General features: G+C 44.2%; 1 protein-coding gene across 2 annotated transcripts in view; it reads right to left on the bottom strand.

Moving 5' to 3' along the window:
* Positions 1–3,539: 3,539 nt before the first annotated feature.
* Positions 3,540–17,794, bottom strand: part of LOC135524035 (LHFPL tetraspan subfamily member 3 protein-like) — a 68,249-nt gene continuing 53,994 nt past the window's right edge. The window contains exons 3-4 of one of the 2 annotated variants that reach the window (XM_064951170.1): positions 6,114–6,141; positions 3,540–5,819 (exon numbers count right to left, since the gene is read on the bottom strand). In XM_064951170.1, the coding sequence (XP_064807242.1) occupies positions 6,125–6,141 (17 nt within the window). In that variant the 3' untranslated portion in view covers positions 3,540–5,819; positions 6,114–6,124. The remainder of the gene's footprint in view (positions 5,820–6,113; positions 6,142–17,794) is intronic. The other variant, XM_064951171.1, reaches the window with a different exon arrangement.

Raw genomic sequence — 17,794 nt, 5'->3', positions numbered from 1 at the left:
TGCGAGCTGTGGCAAGAAGGTTTGCTGTGTCTGTAGTGTCGCGTAGTGTCCAGAGCATGGAGGTGCTACCAGGAGACAGGCCAGTACATCAGGAGACGTGGAGGAGGCCGTAGGAGGGCAACAACCCAGCAGCAGGACCTCCGTCTTTGTGCAAGGAGGAGCAGGAGGAGCACTGCCAGAGCCCTGCAAAATGACCTCCAGCAGGCCACAAATGTGCATGTGTCTGCTCAAACGGTCAGAAACAGACTCCATGAGGGTGGTATGAGGGCCCGACGTCCACAGGTGGGGGTTGTGCTTACAGCCCAACACCGTGCAGGATGTTTGGCATTTGCCAGAGAACACCAAGATTAGCAAATTCGCCACTGGCGCCCTGTGCTCTTCACAGATGAAAGCAGGTTCACACTGAGCACGTGACAGAGTCTGGAGACGGCGTGGAGAACGTTCTGCTGCCTGCAACATCCTCCAGCATGACCGGTTTGGCGGTGGGTCAGTCATGGTGTGGGGTGGCATTTCTTTGGGGGGCCGCACAGCCCTCTATGTGCTCGCCAGAGGTAGCCTGACTGCCATTAGGTACCGAGATGAGATCCTCAGACCCCTTGTGAGACCATATGCTGGTGCGGTTGGCCCTGGGTTCCTCCTAATGCAAGACAATGCTTGACCTCATGTGGCTGGAGTGTGTCAGCAGTTCCTGCAAGAGGAAGGCATTGATGCTATGGACTGGCCCGACCTCCATGGGTTGATAAATTTGATTTCCATTGATAATATTTGTGTGATTTTGTTGTCAGCACATTCAACTATGTAAATAAAAAGTATTTAATAAAAATATTTCATTCATTCAGATCTAGGATGTGTTATTTTAGTGTTCCCTTTATTTTTTTGAGCAGTGTAATTCTAAATGAATAATAATCACATTTTTTTTAAATAACAATATTTTGGAGATGATTTTGTTTTCAAATAATTTAAAATGAACAAGAAAAAGTCCATTCTAGAACAAGGGGTGAGACATTGTTACTAATTGGTAAATAATGTCATTGTTATTGTTATTTATAATGATATATTTCTGTTTTTAGAGGGAGAGAAACTAAATGTCTTCCTTCGCCTCATGGGTCTCCCGGTCACAGCCAGCATTTGTAGCAATGTCGTTTGCGCTGAGACGCATTGTCTTAGACCACTGCGCCACTCAGCCTCTATACAAATGTCACTGGTTGGTAGTAGGCTACAGTGCTACAGTAAGAGCAAAATAATCCTAACATTTCCACACCTAATTGTAGTCTAAGTTTCTCTTAGAATAAAAACCTTAAGAGTAACAACAGTTTTAGTAAGAAATACTGAAGTCGTGTGTAACGGCTGTTTGAAGAAGAGGACAAATGTGCAGCGTGGTACATGTTCATGATTTTTAATAAAACTGAACACTAGAACAAAAAGTAACAAAGCGGAACAAACGAAAAAGTTCTGTCTAGTGCAGACACACAAAACAGAAAATAACTACCCACAAGACACAGGTGGGAAAAGGCTACCTAAGTATGGTTCTCAATCAGAGACAACAGTAGACAGCTGCCTTGGGACCCAAAAGCATAATCAGTGCTCTAACTCCACCTTGCGCTGGTCTGGAGCAATGAAGTAGTGACGCAGAGCACTGTACTAAACCACAAATTACTTCTAAATCCCGCAGCATAATTGAAAAATGTTTAGCTGAGCAACCACTGTACATGTAGTTAGGGCAGGCCTACAGAGAACATAAAAAGTAAGCCTACTGTAACAATTAAAATAAATAAATAAAGCATAGTATCCACACAAGGGCAGAAAGCTGCTCGATATAATCTCCCTCTCTCTCTCTTTCAGACATAAACAAACAAACCATTCATATCGACTTGACATGACAGACCTTTTCTGTGAAACAGAATACCTTGTGACAAGTTGTGAAGTTGATTTCAGACTCACTGCTAATCTCTGGTTGAAGCTATTTCTTAATCTGATTGATTGGACAATTCCATTGCATGTGCTCTGCTTCATAGTTTACATTCTCTAAGGTGGTCTGGGCTTTTGCCGCTCAGACATGCAGTCATAAACGGACACGACAGACATGGCTATATCAGTGTTTCCCAAACTCGGTCCTCGGGACCCAAAGGGGTGCATATTTAGTTTTAGTTTTTTTGCTGTAGCACTACACAGCTGATTCAAATGATCAACTCATTATCAAGCTTTGATTATTTGAATCGGCTGTGTGTATAGTGCTAGGGCAAAAACCAAAACGTGCACCCCTCAGTGTCCCCGGCCTAGTCCCACTCTTAAATTGTATTGATTTTGAGATTGAGGAACCGACATGAGTTCCTGCAGTATTGCTATGTGATCATGAGTCTGTCAGTCCGTGGTCCAGTACCTATGTTTCAAGCGCACACACTCACACACCTATGTTTCAAAGGTAGCATATCCTCATACACAAAGATGACAGCTCTTTCTGCCTGTGTTTATCAAGAATGGTCCACAACCCATATGACATCCAGTCAACTTGACACAACTGTGGGAAGCATTGGCATCAACGTGGGCCAGCATTCCTGTGGAACCCCTTTCGACTCCTTGTAGACTCCATGCCCCAACAAATTAAGGCTGTTCTGAGGGCAAAAGGGGGTTGGAGAGTGCAACTCAACATTAGAAAAGTGGTGTTCTTGTTTTGTACACACAGTGCATATACACTAGATGACTGACAGGAGGCGCTGTTTTGAAGCCACTGCACCTCCATCTTGACACTTCTCCACCATGGTAAATATTTTATAATTACATTTTAATTGTCACATGCTTTATAAACAACCACGGTAGAATTACAATGAAATGCTTTACTTACGGGCCCTTCCCAACAATGCAGCATTGGTTTGTGGTGGTAAATAGACAGCTACGAAAAATATAGATGAAAACTCTCTTGGTAAATACTATAGTATTCTAACTCAGATCAGCAGAACCTTGATATCAGAGATCGTGCCAATATGGCCTCCCATAGCATCAGCAATCCAGGGATTATATACATAATCACTTGAGTGATAAGCTGTATATGCACTGTGTGTCTTATGTCGAACAGACACAAAAGTGTATAGCTTTCTTACCCTGTTTACATCAATTTTGTATATAATCCCTGGATTGCTGATGCTATGGGAGGCCATATTGGCACGATCTCTAATAAGGTTCTGCTGGCCTGAGTTATGATAAGCTGTAGACTATAGTGCTAGTTTCTATAACTAGACAGCATAGGGTGCCAAAGGTCCCATAACATGATTTTATTTAGCTAGGCAAGTCAGTTAAAAACAAATTCTTATTTACAATGACGGGCTACCTCGGCCAAACCCGACGACGCTGCGCCAATTGTGCACCGCCCTTTGGGACTCTCAATCATGGCCAGATGTGATACAGCCTGGAATCGAACCAGAGTCTGTAGTGACACCTCTTGCAATGCCTTAGACCGCTGCGCCAACTCGGGAGTGATCAGTGATCAGTACTGCCCACAAAATCTATGCAAATCCATGAAAAAACACTGGGCAAACACACCATTGTTCTACAGTGAAAACCTTTATTAATCATATTCATATATTCTTTATAATAACTTTGTTTATTCCATTGCCGTTACCCTTCTCGTCCATGTATTTGCTTAATGTTTGGTATCTGTAATATATTTATATTTACATTGGTGGTACATAAATACATACAGAAGAGGCTGGGACAGGCCTTTCGTTCCTACAGTATTAACACTCTTATAGCTCACACCTCTTCCTTCTCATATTCATCCCCTTTCTCCTCCCCCTCTTTTTGCTCTTCCTCCCCTCAGCTCATGATGGAGGTATAGGACTTAAATAACCTCACCAGGCCTTCTAGATTAATCAATCAATCAATTATTACATATGACCCTCTCCACAATTAATATTACCCGCACGTCCCCATAATGAATTATGAACACATACTGAAAAAGAGACATGAGAGAGAAAGAAAGTGAGAGATCAAGAGAGGGAAATAAATAAATATGTACATGACTACATAGTATAAGACTCGTTATGAGATGAGACTGGTGTGTTGGTACATTAAAAAGGTGCATTTAACAAACATACTCATACTGAAAAAATATGGAAGAGAGAGAGTTGATGTGTTGGTACATTAAAAAGGTTAATTTGACAAACACACTCATTCATAAAAACATGAGAGACAGAGAGAGATAAAAAGAGAGAGACAGATGGAAAGGGGAGAGAGAGGGAGTGTGCAATAGAGAGAGAATGAGAGAGATCAAGAGAGAGGGAAATAAATACATTTGTATGTTCAGGACTATATAGTATAAGAGTCGTTATGAGACGAGGCTGGTGTGTTGGTACATTAAAAAGGTGCATTTAAAAAACACACAGGTTTTGTTCTTCTATCCTCGTGGGGCCCTAAAATTGATTTCCATTAAAAATCATATTTTCCTTAACCCAAAACCTAACTCTTAACCGCTAACACTAAATATAACCCTAACCTTAAACCTAACATAGCCTTTGTTCTCATGGGGACATGGGAAGTGTCCCCCCTGTGGACAATTTTCCTTATTTTACTGTCATGGAGACTTTTGGGGATTTTAGAGCCCCACAAGGATAGAAGAACCAACCCACCCCCACCCCCCTTCATTCACACTCATACAAACACGCATTCACCCAACAGCTACAAGATATGGAGCAGACATACAGTCAAATACCTCCCCCATCACAGTGAATAAGAATATACCATACCACAAACTACAAAACATTGAGATTCTCCTCAAATGCAAGTAGTGTGCAAAACGAACTGAGCTGGGCATCGACGACGTACGCTTGAAATGGAGTAACAAACTGAATTCCAACAACAGTGCTTCTTTTATATTTTAGTATTTATACATATATTTCAGTCCCAACTTTGTAAAACTAGAATTAATTATCTATATACAGTAACTGTAGCCACTCACGTTAGACAACAGTGCTCTAGTAAAGACGGCTTTTGAGGAAGAGGGGGAGAATGAGGAGGAGGGATAGGTTTTGTTTGTAAGAGTTCACACATTATTTTGAGATATCGTAAATTTACACCCAATATTAGATGAGAATAGGTAATTTCCTTCTTTTCACAACTAAAACATAAACACATACTCAGGAGATGGCATGGTACACTAATATACAATATCTACTGTTGCTCAACGTGTTAGCGTATGGATTTATTACAAGGTTAAAGTCTAAGGATATGTATTCACGTGTGACTTTAGGTGTGTGTGTGTGTGTGTGTGTGTATTTGCTCACCCACGTGCATTTATGTATGTGTCAACTGTACTACCGTGTTTGTGTATTTGTATCAGTATAATACTTCAACATAGTACAACCCATCCACATTCTTGCAGATAATCCATACGTCTTCAGATGGTCAGTCAAAGTCTCTGTCCCTGTCTTGGTTGATTATCGGTTGTGTAAGGGTTGTCAGTCTCTGCTGGGGTTCTACGGGCTCAGTGATAAGGGAGTAGTGTGGGGTAGAGACGCTCGATAGGGCTAGGACTATGAGCAGGACGGACAACAAAGACACACGTATGTACATATCATTGGCAGATACAGTATATATTATAAACTAGAGGGTGAGGGGTGGAATATTACAGTGTGAACGTGCAAGTGTGAATGGAGTGGAGGCGTCTAGTTCCATAGCTATCCATTTCTCCTCCTCTTCCCTCCTTTCTCCCCCTCTCTCTCTCTTTCTTCTCTCTCCCACAGCCATTGTGTGCTGTCCTCTTCTGGGGATGATGGGTAAAAAGCTGGAGAGTGATGAGCGGTGAACACACACACTAGGAAACACACCTGGGGGGGAGGGAGAAAAAAAGGGGACATGGTTAAGGTGTGACAAATCAAATTGTTTAGGCACAGACATATCAATTTAGGACCCATTTCCTCTGTAGTCCCACAATAGCACAGTGAGGACATATATTACATTTCCATGCCAATCAAGCCTGTTGGAATCATATTCAATTAAATTGGACATGATAGTTTTATGCGAAGTGGCCCCCACTGCTAATTGAAATCATAGATACGTTTTTGGGAGCCAAAATGTAGTTTGTCAGTGAGGGCAGTTTCACTGTATTTTGGATCACTTACCTATGGATGTTTTAGGCATTCCCAGCTTCTGTGCGAGAAGAGAAGGGGAGAGGTATAGAGCCAGTGGGGGAGAGAGAAAAATAGAGATTGTTTTAGCAAAAATACACTGATAAGTGGTGTGTGTAGTATCTATAACAACCAGCATTGTGTCACATGAGTGTAGTATGCCAATGATACTTCTGCAATTAACCTCTCACTCACTCACTCACTCACTCACTCACTCACTCGGTTGTCTGGTTCCATTAAAACCTACATAGGGATCCCATTCCCCAACGGGGTCGTTTGCGTAAGGATAGAGTTCTATCAAGAACCATTTTCATCTGAAGAACCCCTTTTGGAACAAAGCATTGGTTGGCGATTATTTGGGAAGAAAGAACAGTTCTACATAGAACCGTTCAGAATAAGCTTTTTATAGTAAATGTTTTTCTGTTAAATAGTGCCTGAGCATTAGTGGTTACCTCAGTGTTTAAACTTCAACTTTAGGAGTGGGTAATCTGCTAAATGTAAAACGATAGGAAGATGTGAGAATGTTTAAAACTGTACCTATAAGGGAATATTTGTGCATGTATCTGGTATTACATTAATCATATACAGTACTTTCTTTGTACCTTTATTTTACTAGGCAAGTCAGTTAAGATCAAATTCTTATTTTCAATGACAGCCGAGGAACAGTGGGTTAACTGCCTGTTCAGGGGCAAAACAACAGATTTGTACCTTGTCAGCTCGGGGATTTGAACTTGCAACCTTTCGGTTACTATTCCAACGCTCTAACCACTTGGCTACCCTGCCTCCCCAATGTATTTGGGAAGTATTCAGACCCCTTGACTTTTTCCACATTTTGTTACGTTACAGCCTTATTCTAAAATCAATCAAATATTTGTTTTGCCTCATCAATCCCATAAATGTTTTGCCTCATCAAATTTATACTTAAAAAAAAACTTTACATATAATATTACATTTACATAACTATTCAGACCCTTTACCCAGTACTTTGTTGAAGCACCTTCGGCAGCGAATACAGCCTTGAGTCTTCTTGTGTATGACACTACAAGCTTGGCACTCCTGATTTGGGTAGTTTCTCCCAATCTTCTCTGCAGATCCTTTCAAGCTCTGTCAGTTTGGATGGGTAGCATCGCTGCACAGCTATTTTCAGGTCTCTCCAGATCGGGTTCAAGTCCGATCGGGTTAAAGTCCAGGCTCTGGCTGGACCACTCAAGGACATTCAGAGACTTTTCCCAAAGCCGCTCCTGCATTGTCTTGGGTGTGTGCTTAGGGTCATTGTCCTGTTGGATGGTGAACCTAAGCCCCAGTCTGAGGTCCTGAGCACTCTGGACCAGTCTCCCATTCCCTGCCGCTGAAAAACATCCCCATAGCATGATGCTGCCATCACCATGCTTCACCGTAGTGATGGTGTCAGGTTTCCTTCAGACATGACGCTTGGCATTCAGGTCTAAGTGATCAATATAAAAAATTGTACCAGATAATCTTGTTTCTCATGGTCTGAGAATCCTTTAGGTGCCTGTTGAAAAACTCCAAGCGGGCTGTCATGGTTATTTTACTGAGGAGTGGCTTCCGCCTGGCCACTCTACCATAAAGGCCTGATTGGTGTGTGTGTGTGTGTGTGTGTGTGTGTGTGTGTGTGTGTGTGTGTGTGTGTGTGTGTGTGTGTGTGTGTGTGTGTGTGTGTGTGTGTGTGTGTGTGTGTGTGAGAGAGAAAGAGAAATTGCAGAAGTCTCATTGAAACACATACTACACTTTTTTTCTTCTTGTCATTATTCTTTAAAAAATTCTTCAAACTCTGTCAACTTGATTGTTGATCATTGCTAGACAGCCATTTGATTTTCAGGCCAATTTAAGTCAAAACTGTAAGTAGGCGACTCAGAAACATTCAAAGTCGTCTTGGTGAGAAACTCCAGTGTTGATTTGACCTTGTGTTTCAGTTATTGCCCTGCTGAAAGGTGAATTTGTCTCCCAGCATCTGTTGGAAAGCAGACTGAATCAGGTTTTCCTCTAGGATTTGTTTATGTTTATGGCTGCATTATGTTTATTTTTATCCTAAAAATACCTCCCTCGTCCTTGTCGACGACAAACATACCCATAACATGATGCTGGAAAATATGAACAGTAGTAATCAGTTGGATTTGGCCACAACATAACGCTTTGTATTCAAGACAAAAAGTAAGTTTAGTTGCCACATGTTTTGCAGTAGTACTTAAAGCTGCAATATGTAACTTTTTGTATTTTTTTAATGTTCAAAAGCTCCACTAATACCCTGACTACACCGATCGCGTTGCAAAATTGCAACCACACTGCTCACGCACGTCAACGAGCGTCTGCGTTGCCAAGGGCTAAAATAGAAGTCATTCCTATTTCTGACGCAGATCGCGCTGCAAGTCCTGCCTCTCCCATCTCCTCATTGGTTATACCCACGTGGGTGATTGAAAGACAAACTATTTTTCCGTTCGTCGTGGTAATACTATGAAAGTTTAGATGCCAATCACCATATAAGTTCAAAGATGAAAAAGCATGGAAGGAGGAGAGATGACTAGAAATGATTCGATTGGCCATTTTATGTGTGGATTAATTGTCGGAGTAGAGGACCTTGTGCATTTCAGGTTAAATAACAACCTAATGTTTATATCCCAGGACAAATTAGCTAGCAACAGCAATCTAGCTAAATAGGACAAATTAGCTAGCAAGTGCAAGCTAACTAGCTAAATTACCATAAATGTTGAATGCTTTTCGACCTGTCCCCAAATGTATGTCATTGGTTAAGAGTTTGTTTTGATATATTTAACTTGCGTGTTGTTTTCTCGTTTCGGGGCACAAAATAAATGTATGCACTATGGCGCACGCACGCAGCTGGTTTTGGTTCCGTGTAAGTCGCTAGTGGTCATCCAAAGTGATGCAACAGTGACAATAGTGCGCCCCTAGCTTGCCTGAGAACTGCTGTATTCACTGATATTCATTTTCCCAGTAGGGTCGGATTTTTCCACTACATTTTGTGGTGTGCACAATGAGTGATGGGTTTTCTCAGTGATGTTATTAGCTAACTATTATAGCTAGGAGTCAGAAGGACAAAGGATTGAATGCATGCCAAAACCAATGTTATTTTCTATGAATGGAGAGCTACTTTTTTTACACTTTTACAATCAATACACACCTTCATAGCCATAGCTCTCAAGAATCAAGACAAGGAGCCATGCCCATAATATTATTAGCTAGCTAGCTAGTATAGGAGTCAGAGAAAGGCAAAGGACTTGCCAAATCCAAGGTTATTTTCCATAAAGAGCTATGACAGTCAAAATTCTTCCTTTTAGGCAGCTTTTTTATGCAAGTGTGATAACTAATGTACTAAAGCTATCATAATTTTCAGTGGTGATTAAAGAATGTAAATGTTGTAAATCAAAGCCACCACACAACGCATCACTAAACAATACATTCATTGCAGTATAATGGTGACAAATGGTGCCCATAAACTGTTAAGGCCTACATAAAGCTGACCACACCTTACCACTGCTACACCTGGCTATCAGCAGAGACTTGTCTGGCAGCGAGACAGTTCATTCAGCAACATTTACTGCCTTTAAAAAAAACATAGCTGATATGGCTGACTTGTTGAAACAAATGTGGTTATTACAGACAATTGAGATGAACAAACTATGACATAAGGGGACGATGAGTGGATTAGAGGCAATCCATAATTTAGATTAAGACATTAATGGGCGAGTTAGGACATACGTAGTCAATAACTATTTGTTCAGCACTTTTGAAATGTACAGCGACAGAATTCAGAACATGGGCCGTTATTATGGGCCGACTTTTCTCATTATTTCTCTTCATAAGACAAGGATTGAAAAGGATTTGCCAGTAGATTGTCAACTTGATTCATGATGATGACTGCTAGCTTGCTAGCTAAGATTTTGAAAGAATGATGTTGATCAGTCCAATCAAAGCGACTCTAGATATAACGTTATTTGACATCATTGTATCTGTGCCCAATGACCTTGAGCCTCTTGGATGGGAACTTCTAATGTAACTCTATGGCCAAAGAGGCTAGAATTGTAGAGCTCTCCCCGTAAATTCTGAGGTGATGTAGTGTCCTCACGAGTGACAGAACATTGAGCCAATCACGGCGCAACTATAGAACATTACCAAGCCATATGCTCCGTATATTCCGCTGCCTCCCCCACCACCACAAAAGGCACTAACCTAGGCTGAAACACCTCCCTCTTGGAGCTGCCTTAGTCAAGAGGGCAAAAAAGAGACAATGTTTGTATGATATATCTCTTTATTTATTTTTTACAATGTTTGCAAATTGTTTTGTGACACGTATTATTCCGAAAATAACATGCAAAACAGGCCAATATATATATATATAAACATCTGGGGCAGAGCCCTGAATGACAGGTCGGCACTGGTCATATTGTTATTTTGCACCAGGCAGGGAAACTCATGGTAGTGATTATCAACCATGTAGCTAGCTACAAATAACTAAGTTCGCGAGCTACCTTGAAATTGCTATTTTTTTAATTGAACCTTTATTTAACTAGGAAATAAAGGTTAAGGCTGTCCTTCTAAATTCTTATTTACAAGGATAGCCTACCAAAAGGCAAAATAAAAGGCATCCTGTGAGGATGGGGGCTGGGATTAAAAATACTAATAAATAAATAAAAATATAGGACAAAACACACACCACGACAAGAGAGACAACACAACACTACATGAATAGAGACCTCAGACAACAATATAGCCTGTCAGCAACACACGACAACACAGCATGGTAGCAACACAACATGGCAACAACATGGTAGCAACATGTTGGAATGAGGCCAACGTTTTTTAAATAAATAACCATCAACCAGTGGCCAGATGACCGGTTTACAGAAGAGTTTAGAGTGCAGTGATGTGTCCTATAAGGAGCATTGGTGGCAAATATGATGGCCAAATAGTAAAGAACATCTAGCCGCTCGAGAGTACCCTTACCTGCCGATCTATAAATTACGTCTCCGTAATCTAGCATGGGTACTGATGGTCATCTGAATCAGGGTTAGTTTGGCAGCTGGAGCAAATACGATAGGGGAAACCAAGTCTAGATTTAACTTTAGCCTGCAGCTTTGATATGTGCTGAGAGAAGGACAGTGTACAGTCTAGCCATACTCCCAAGTACTTGTATGAGGTGATTACCTCAAGCTCTAAAGCCTCAGATGTAGTTATCACACCTGTGGGGTGAGGGGCATTCTTCTTACCAAACCATATTACCTTTTGTTTTGGAAGTGTTCAGAACAAGGTTAAGGGCAGAGAAAGCTTGTTGGACACGAAGAAAGCTTTGTTGTAGAGCATTTAACACATAATCCGGGGAGGGGCCAGCTGAGTATAAGACTATCATCTGCATACAAATGGATGAGAGAGCTTCCTAATGCCTGAGCTATGTTTTTGATGTAAATTGAGAAGAGCGTGGGGCCTAGGATCGAGCCGTGGTGTACTCCCTTGGTGACAGGCAGTGTCTAAAACGGCAGATTTTCTGACTTTATACACTGCACTCTTTGAGGGAGGTAGATAGCAAACCAGACCAAAGGCCCCTCAGAGACACCAATACTCCTTAGCCGGCCCAAATAATGGAGTGGTCTACCATATCAAAATATTTGGCCAAGTCAATAAAAATAGCAGCACAACATTGCTTAGAATCAAGGGCAATGGTGACGACATTGAGGACCTTTAAGTTTGCAGTGACACAAACATAACCTGAGCGAAAACCAGATTGCATACCAGAGAGAATACTATAGACATCAAGAAAGACAGTCAGTTTTTCCAACATGTTTGATATACAGGGCAAAATAGAAATAGGCCTATAACGTAAGATCAGCTTGATCTCCCCCTTTAAATAAAGGATGCACAGTGGCTGCCTTCCAAGCAATGGGAACCTCCCCAGAGAGGAGAGACAGGTTAAAAAGGTCAGAGATAGGCTTGGTGATGATAGGGGCAGCAACCTTAAAGAAGAAAGGGTCTAAACCATCTGACCCAGATTTTCTGGGTCACCTATCAGGACAAATTCAGACTTAGTGCAAGGGGCCAGGAGAGAGCTTAGGGCAGGTAGGGTATAGGCCAGTGCTGATGGAGGATGATAACACCCAGCAACAGTCAAAGTAGAGCTATTTTGACTTCTTGGATATAGGGGCGCTATTTTAATTTTGGGATGAAAAACGTTCACGTTTTAAACAAGATATTTTGTCACGAAAAGATGCTCGACTATGTATATAATTGACAGCTTTGGAAAGAAAACACTCTGACGTTTCCAAAACTGCAAAGATGTTGTCTGTGAGTGCCACAGAACTGATGTTACAGAAAAAACCCAGATAAAAATCCACTCAGGAAGTGCCGCATTTTTTGAAACCGTCTCATGGCAATGACTTCTTATATGGCTGTGGAGGAGCTAGGAGTCAGCTCAGGTTTTCCACGTTTTCCCCAAGGTGCCTGCAGCATTGTGACGTATTTGTAGGCATATCATTGGAAGATTGACCATGAGAGACTACATCTACCAGGTGGTCGCTTGGTGTCCTCCTTTGCAATTATTGCGCAATCTCCAGCTGCAGTATTTTTCCGTTTGCTTCTGATAACAAGCCAACTGCCACCACTGATAGATTATCGAATAGATATGTGTAACGGGTTTCTTCTACCTCCTTCTCTGATGAAGAGGTGGAATAAGGATCGGACCAAAATGCAGCGTGATTCGTTCGATACATCTTTAATGATGAAAAACACGAACAATACAAAACAACAAACGTCGAAAACCGAAACAGCCCTGACTGGTGTAACAAACACAGAGACAGGAACAATCACCCACAAACACACAGTGAAACCCAGGCTACATAAATATGGTTCCCAATCAGAGACAACAATAATCACCTGACTCTGATTGAGAACCGCCTCAGGCAGCCATAGACCAATCTGTACACCCTACACAACCCCAAGACGAAACACACTACAAATAAACCCATGTCACACCCTGGCCTGACTCAATAAATGACGATAACATAATAAATATAGACCAGGGCGTGACAGAACCCCCCCCCCTAAGGTGCGGACTCCCGGACGCACAACAAAAATAATAGGGAGGGTCCGGGTGGGCGTCTGACCATGGTGGCGGCTCCGGCTCGGGACGTGGAACCCACTCTATGAATGTCTTAGTCCCCTCTCCTCGCGTCCTAGGATTGTACACCCTCGCCGCGACCATGGCCTAATAGTCCTCACCCAGAAACCCACTGGACTGAGGGGCAGCTCGGGACAGAGGGGCAGCTCGGGACAGAGGGGCAGCTCGGGACAGAGGGACAGCTCGGGACAGAGGGACAGCTCGGGACAGAGGGGCAGCTCGGGGCAGCAGCTCGGGACAGAGGGACAGCTCGGGACAGAGGGACAGCTCGGGACAGAGGAAGCCCAGCACTGAGAGGAAGCCCAGCCAGGTAGTTGAATCCGGCAGATCCTGGCTGGCTGGCAGTTCTGGCAGATCCTGGCTGACTGGCGGATCTGGAAGAGTCTGGTTGACTAGCAGATCTGGAAGAGTCTGGTTGACTGGCAGATCTGGAAGAGTCTGGCTGACTGGCAGATCTGGAAGAGTCTGGTTGACTGGCAGATCTGGAAGAGTCTGGCTGACTGGCAGATCTGGAAGAGTCTGGCTGACTGGCAGATCTGGAAGAGTCTGTCTGACTGGCAGATCTGGAAGAGTCTGGCTGACTGGCAGATCTGGAAGAGTCTGGTTGACTGGCAGATCTGGAAGAGTCTGGCTGACTGGCAGATCTGGAAGAGTCTGGCTGACTGGCAGATCTGGAAGAGTTTGGCTGACTGGCAGATCTGGAAGAGTTTGGCTGACTGGCAGATCTGGAAGAGTCTGGCTGACTAGCAGATCTGGAAGAGTCTGGCTGACTGGCAGATCTGGAAGAGTCTGGCTGACTGGCAGATCTGGAAGAGTCTGGCTGACTGACAGATCTGGAAGAGTCTGGCTGGCTTGCAGATCTGGAAGAGTCTGGCTGACTGGCAGATCTGGAAGAGTCTGGCTGACTGGCAGATCTGGAAGAGTCTGGCTGACTGGCAGATCTGGAAGAGTCTGGCTGACTGGCAGATCTGGAAGAGTCTGGCTGACTAGCGGATCCTGGCAGACTGACGGCTCTGGCTGCTCCACGCTGACTGGCGGCTCTGGCTGCTCCATGCAGATTGACAGCTCTGGCGGCTTCCTGCAGACTGACAGCTCTGGCTGCTCCATGCAGACTAACAGCTCTGGCAGCTCCTTGCAGACTGGCAGCTCCTTGCAGACTGGCAGTTCCTTGCGGACTGGAAGCTCCATGCAGATTGGCAGCTCCATGCAGACTGGCAGCTCCATGCAAACTGGCAGCTCCATGCAGACTGGCAGCTCCTTGCAGACTGGCAGGTCCATGCAGACTGGCAGCTCCATGCAGACTGGCAGCTCCATGCAAACTGGCAGCTCCATGCAGACTGGCTGCTTCATGCAGACTGGCAGCTCTGGCTGCTCCATGCAGACTGGCAGCTCTGGCTGCTCCATGCAAACTGGCAGCTCTGGCTACTCCATGCAGACTGGCAGCTCTGGCTGCTCCATGCAGACTGGCAGCTGACTCCGGCAACGCTGTAGAGGCGGAAGGCTCTGGCAGCGCTAAACAGGCGGGAGGCTCCAGCAGCACAGGAGAGGAGGAAGGCTCCGGCAGCGCTGGAGAGGCGAGGCGCACAGTAGGTCTGATGCGTGGTGCTTGCACTGGTGGTACTGGGCCGAGGACACGCACAGGAAGCCTGGTGCGGGGAGCTGCCACCGGAGGGCTGGGGTGTGAAGGTGGTACTGGGTAGACCGGATCGTGCAGGTGCACTGGAGCTCTTGAGCACCAAGCCTGCCCAACCTTACCTGGTTGAATACTCCCGGTCCCTCTGCCAGTTCGGCATGGTGGAATAGCCCGCACTGGGTTATGCAGGCGAAACGGGTATACCGAGCGTAAGGCTGGTGCCATATAAGCTGGCCCAAGGAGACGCACTGGGGACCAGATGCGTAGAGCCGGCTTCGTGGCATTTGGCTCGACGCTCAATCTAGCCCGGCCAATACGCGGAGCTGGAATAGAACGCACCGGGCTATGCACCCGCACTGGAGACACCGTGCGCACCACAGCATAACACGGTGCCTGCCCGGTCCCTCTAGCCCCCCGGTAAGCACAGGGAGTTTGCGCAGGTCTCCTACCTGGCGTAGCCATACTCCCTGTTAGCCTCCTCCCAATAAATTTTTGGGGCTGACTCCCGGGCTTCCTATCGCGCCGCCGTGCTTGCTTCAACAACTCCATTTTTCTATACCCCTCTTCGCACTGCTCCAGCGAATCCCAGGCGGGCTCGGGCACTCCTCCTGGGTCGGCCGCCCACCTGTCTATTTCTTCCCACGTAGTGTAGTCCAGAAACTGTTCCCATGTCCTTTCCTCATTGCGCCGCTGTTGCTGCCTTTGTTACTTCTCCTGTGGCTCCTGCCTGTTAACACGTTGCTTGGTCCGTTTGTGGTGGGTGATTCTGTAACGGCTTTCTTCTACCTCCTTCTCTGACGAAGAGGTGGAATAAGGATCGGACCAAAATGCAGCGTGATTTGTTCGATACATCTTTAATGATGAAAAACACGAACAATACAAAACAACAAACGTCGAAAACCAAAACAGCCCTGACTGGTGTAACAAACACAGAGACAGGAACAATCACCCACAAACACACAGTGAAACCCAGGCTACCTAAATATGGTTCCCAATCAGAGACAACGATAATCACCTGACTCTGATTGAGAACCGCCTCAGGCAGCCATAGACCAATCTGTACACCCCACACAACCCCAAGACGAAACACACTACAAATAAACCCATGTCACACCCTGGCCTGACTCAATAAATGAAGATAACATAATAAATATAGACCAGGGCGTGACAATATGTGAAAAACATCTTGAGGTTTGATTCTAAACAACGTTTGCCATGTTTCTGTCGATATTATGGAGCTAATTTGGAAAAAAGTTTGGCGTTGTAAGTGACTGCATTTTCCGGTATTTTTCTTCGCCAAACGTGATGAACAAAACGGAGCTGTTTCATCTACACAAATAATCTTTTTTGAAAAAATGAACATTTGCTATCTAACTAAGAGTCTTGTCATTGAAAACATCCGAAGTTCTTCAAAGGTAAATTATTTTATTTTAATGCTTTTCTTGTTTTTGTGAAAATGTTGCCTGCTGAATGCTAGGCTTAATGCTATGCTAGGCTATCAATACTCTTACACAAATGCTGGTGTAGCTTTGGTTGAAAAGCATATTTTGAAAATCCGAGATGACAGTGTTGTTAACAAAAGGCTAAGCTTGTGTTTCAATATATTTATTTCATTTCATTTGCGATTTTCATGAATAGGAAACGTTGCGTTATGAGCTTGAGGCTATGATTACACTCCCGGATACGGGATTGCTCGACGCTAGAGGTTAAAGTGTATTGCTTAAAACCAGTAAATCAAATGGTTTGGGGACAGACTTGGTGGAGACAACCAAGCACTGAAGGTGATCCTTGGTAAAGATTGCCACTCTCCGAACTTTGGAAGATCTGTCTTGCCAAAAAAGGTTATAACCAGAAAGTTTAGCATCAGTATCCAAAACACTCTTCCTTAACCACGTCTCCAACATATTGGAGCTGTGAACCCACACTTTCAATTGATCCATTTTAGGTAATAAGCTTCTAGTGTTAATGTGCAGAAAACCCAGGCTTTTACGAGAGCAGAAATCAAAGAAGCAGATATCAGAATTTGGGCTAGCAACAGTAGATAGGACAGGGTGTACATGCACATTTCCAGATATCATCAACAGTAATACAATCAAGGCTCTGCCGAGGACAGGGAGAGCTCTGCAGTGTTGATTTATGACATTTGAATGTTCATTAGATGGCAACATGATTCTACTGTACAGCAATTTCATCAGGTAACATGAATACAAAGCTGGCGAGAGGTGGTTAGAATAGGATGGGAGGCCAAAAGTCTATGTAACCAATAGAGAGTCAGAGTCCTGAGTGTGGGACCTAACATAGTCTGTCCCACAGGTTGGGTAAATAAAAAAGTTAATTGTCAGCAATGCATGCAGGAGTTATAAGGAAAATAGCAAAATGCACAAGGAAAAATATATAACATGGGGCTAGCCATCGTAAGTTCAGAGTCACTCGCCCCAACAGTGCCTGTGTCCTGGAGGCGAGCGAGGGCTCGGTAGAGAGGGGGGAGTGTGGCGGGGGTACCTGTACCAGACAGGGGGAGACAAGCCAGGGCAAATAGATCGCCAGGTGGAATCCAAGCAGCAGTGTAGCAGGCAACGGGAGTAGGTGTCACACCCACTTCGGAGAAGCTTTTATTTCTGGAGGCAGATTTCTTGTATAAAATGTCAGTGGATGGTCTCTGAACAGTGGGAGAGAGCTCTGGATTTGGGTGGGGTAACCTGTGAGACTCCTGACATTTGTTGGGCTCAAAGGCATCAACACCTCTCACTTCACTGGACCTTGTCAGCTTGGGGGTTTGAACTTGCAACCTTTCGGTTGCTAGTCCAATGCTCTAACCACTAGGCTACCCTGCTGCCCCTGTCTCAGTTCCAGGTTGGAAGGTGTCCTCAGGTGCTGTTTGTTTGCCAGAGCGCCCTC

Source organism: Oncorhynchus masou, chromosome 31 (genome assembly GCF_036934945.1).
Source record: "Oncorhynchus masou masou isolate Uvic2021 chromosome 31, UVic_Omas_1.1, whole genome shotgun sequence".
NCBI lineage: Eukaryota > Metazoa > Chordata > Actinopteri > Salmoniformes > Salmonidae > Oncorhynchus > Oncorhynchus masou.
The sequence above is the reverse complement of the archived record's forward strand: the minus strand, read 5'-3'. Positions and strand labels throughout refer to the sequence as shown.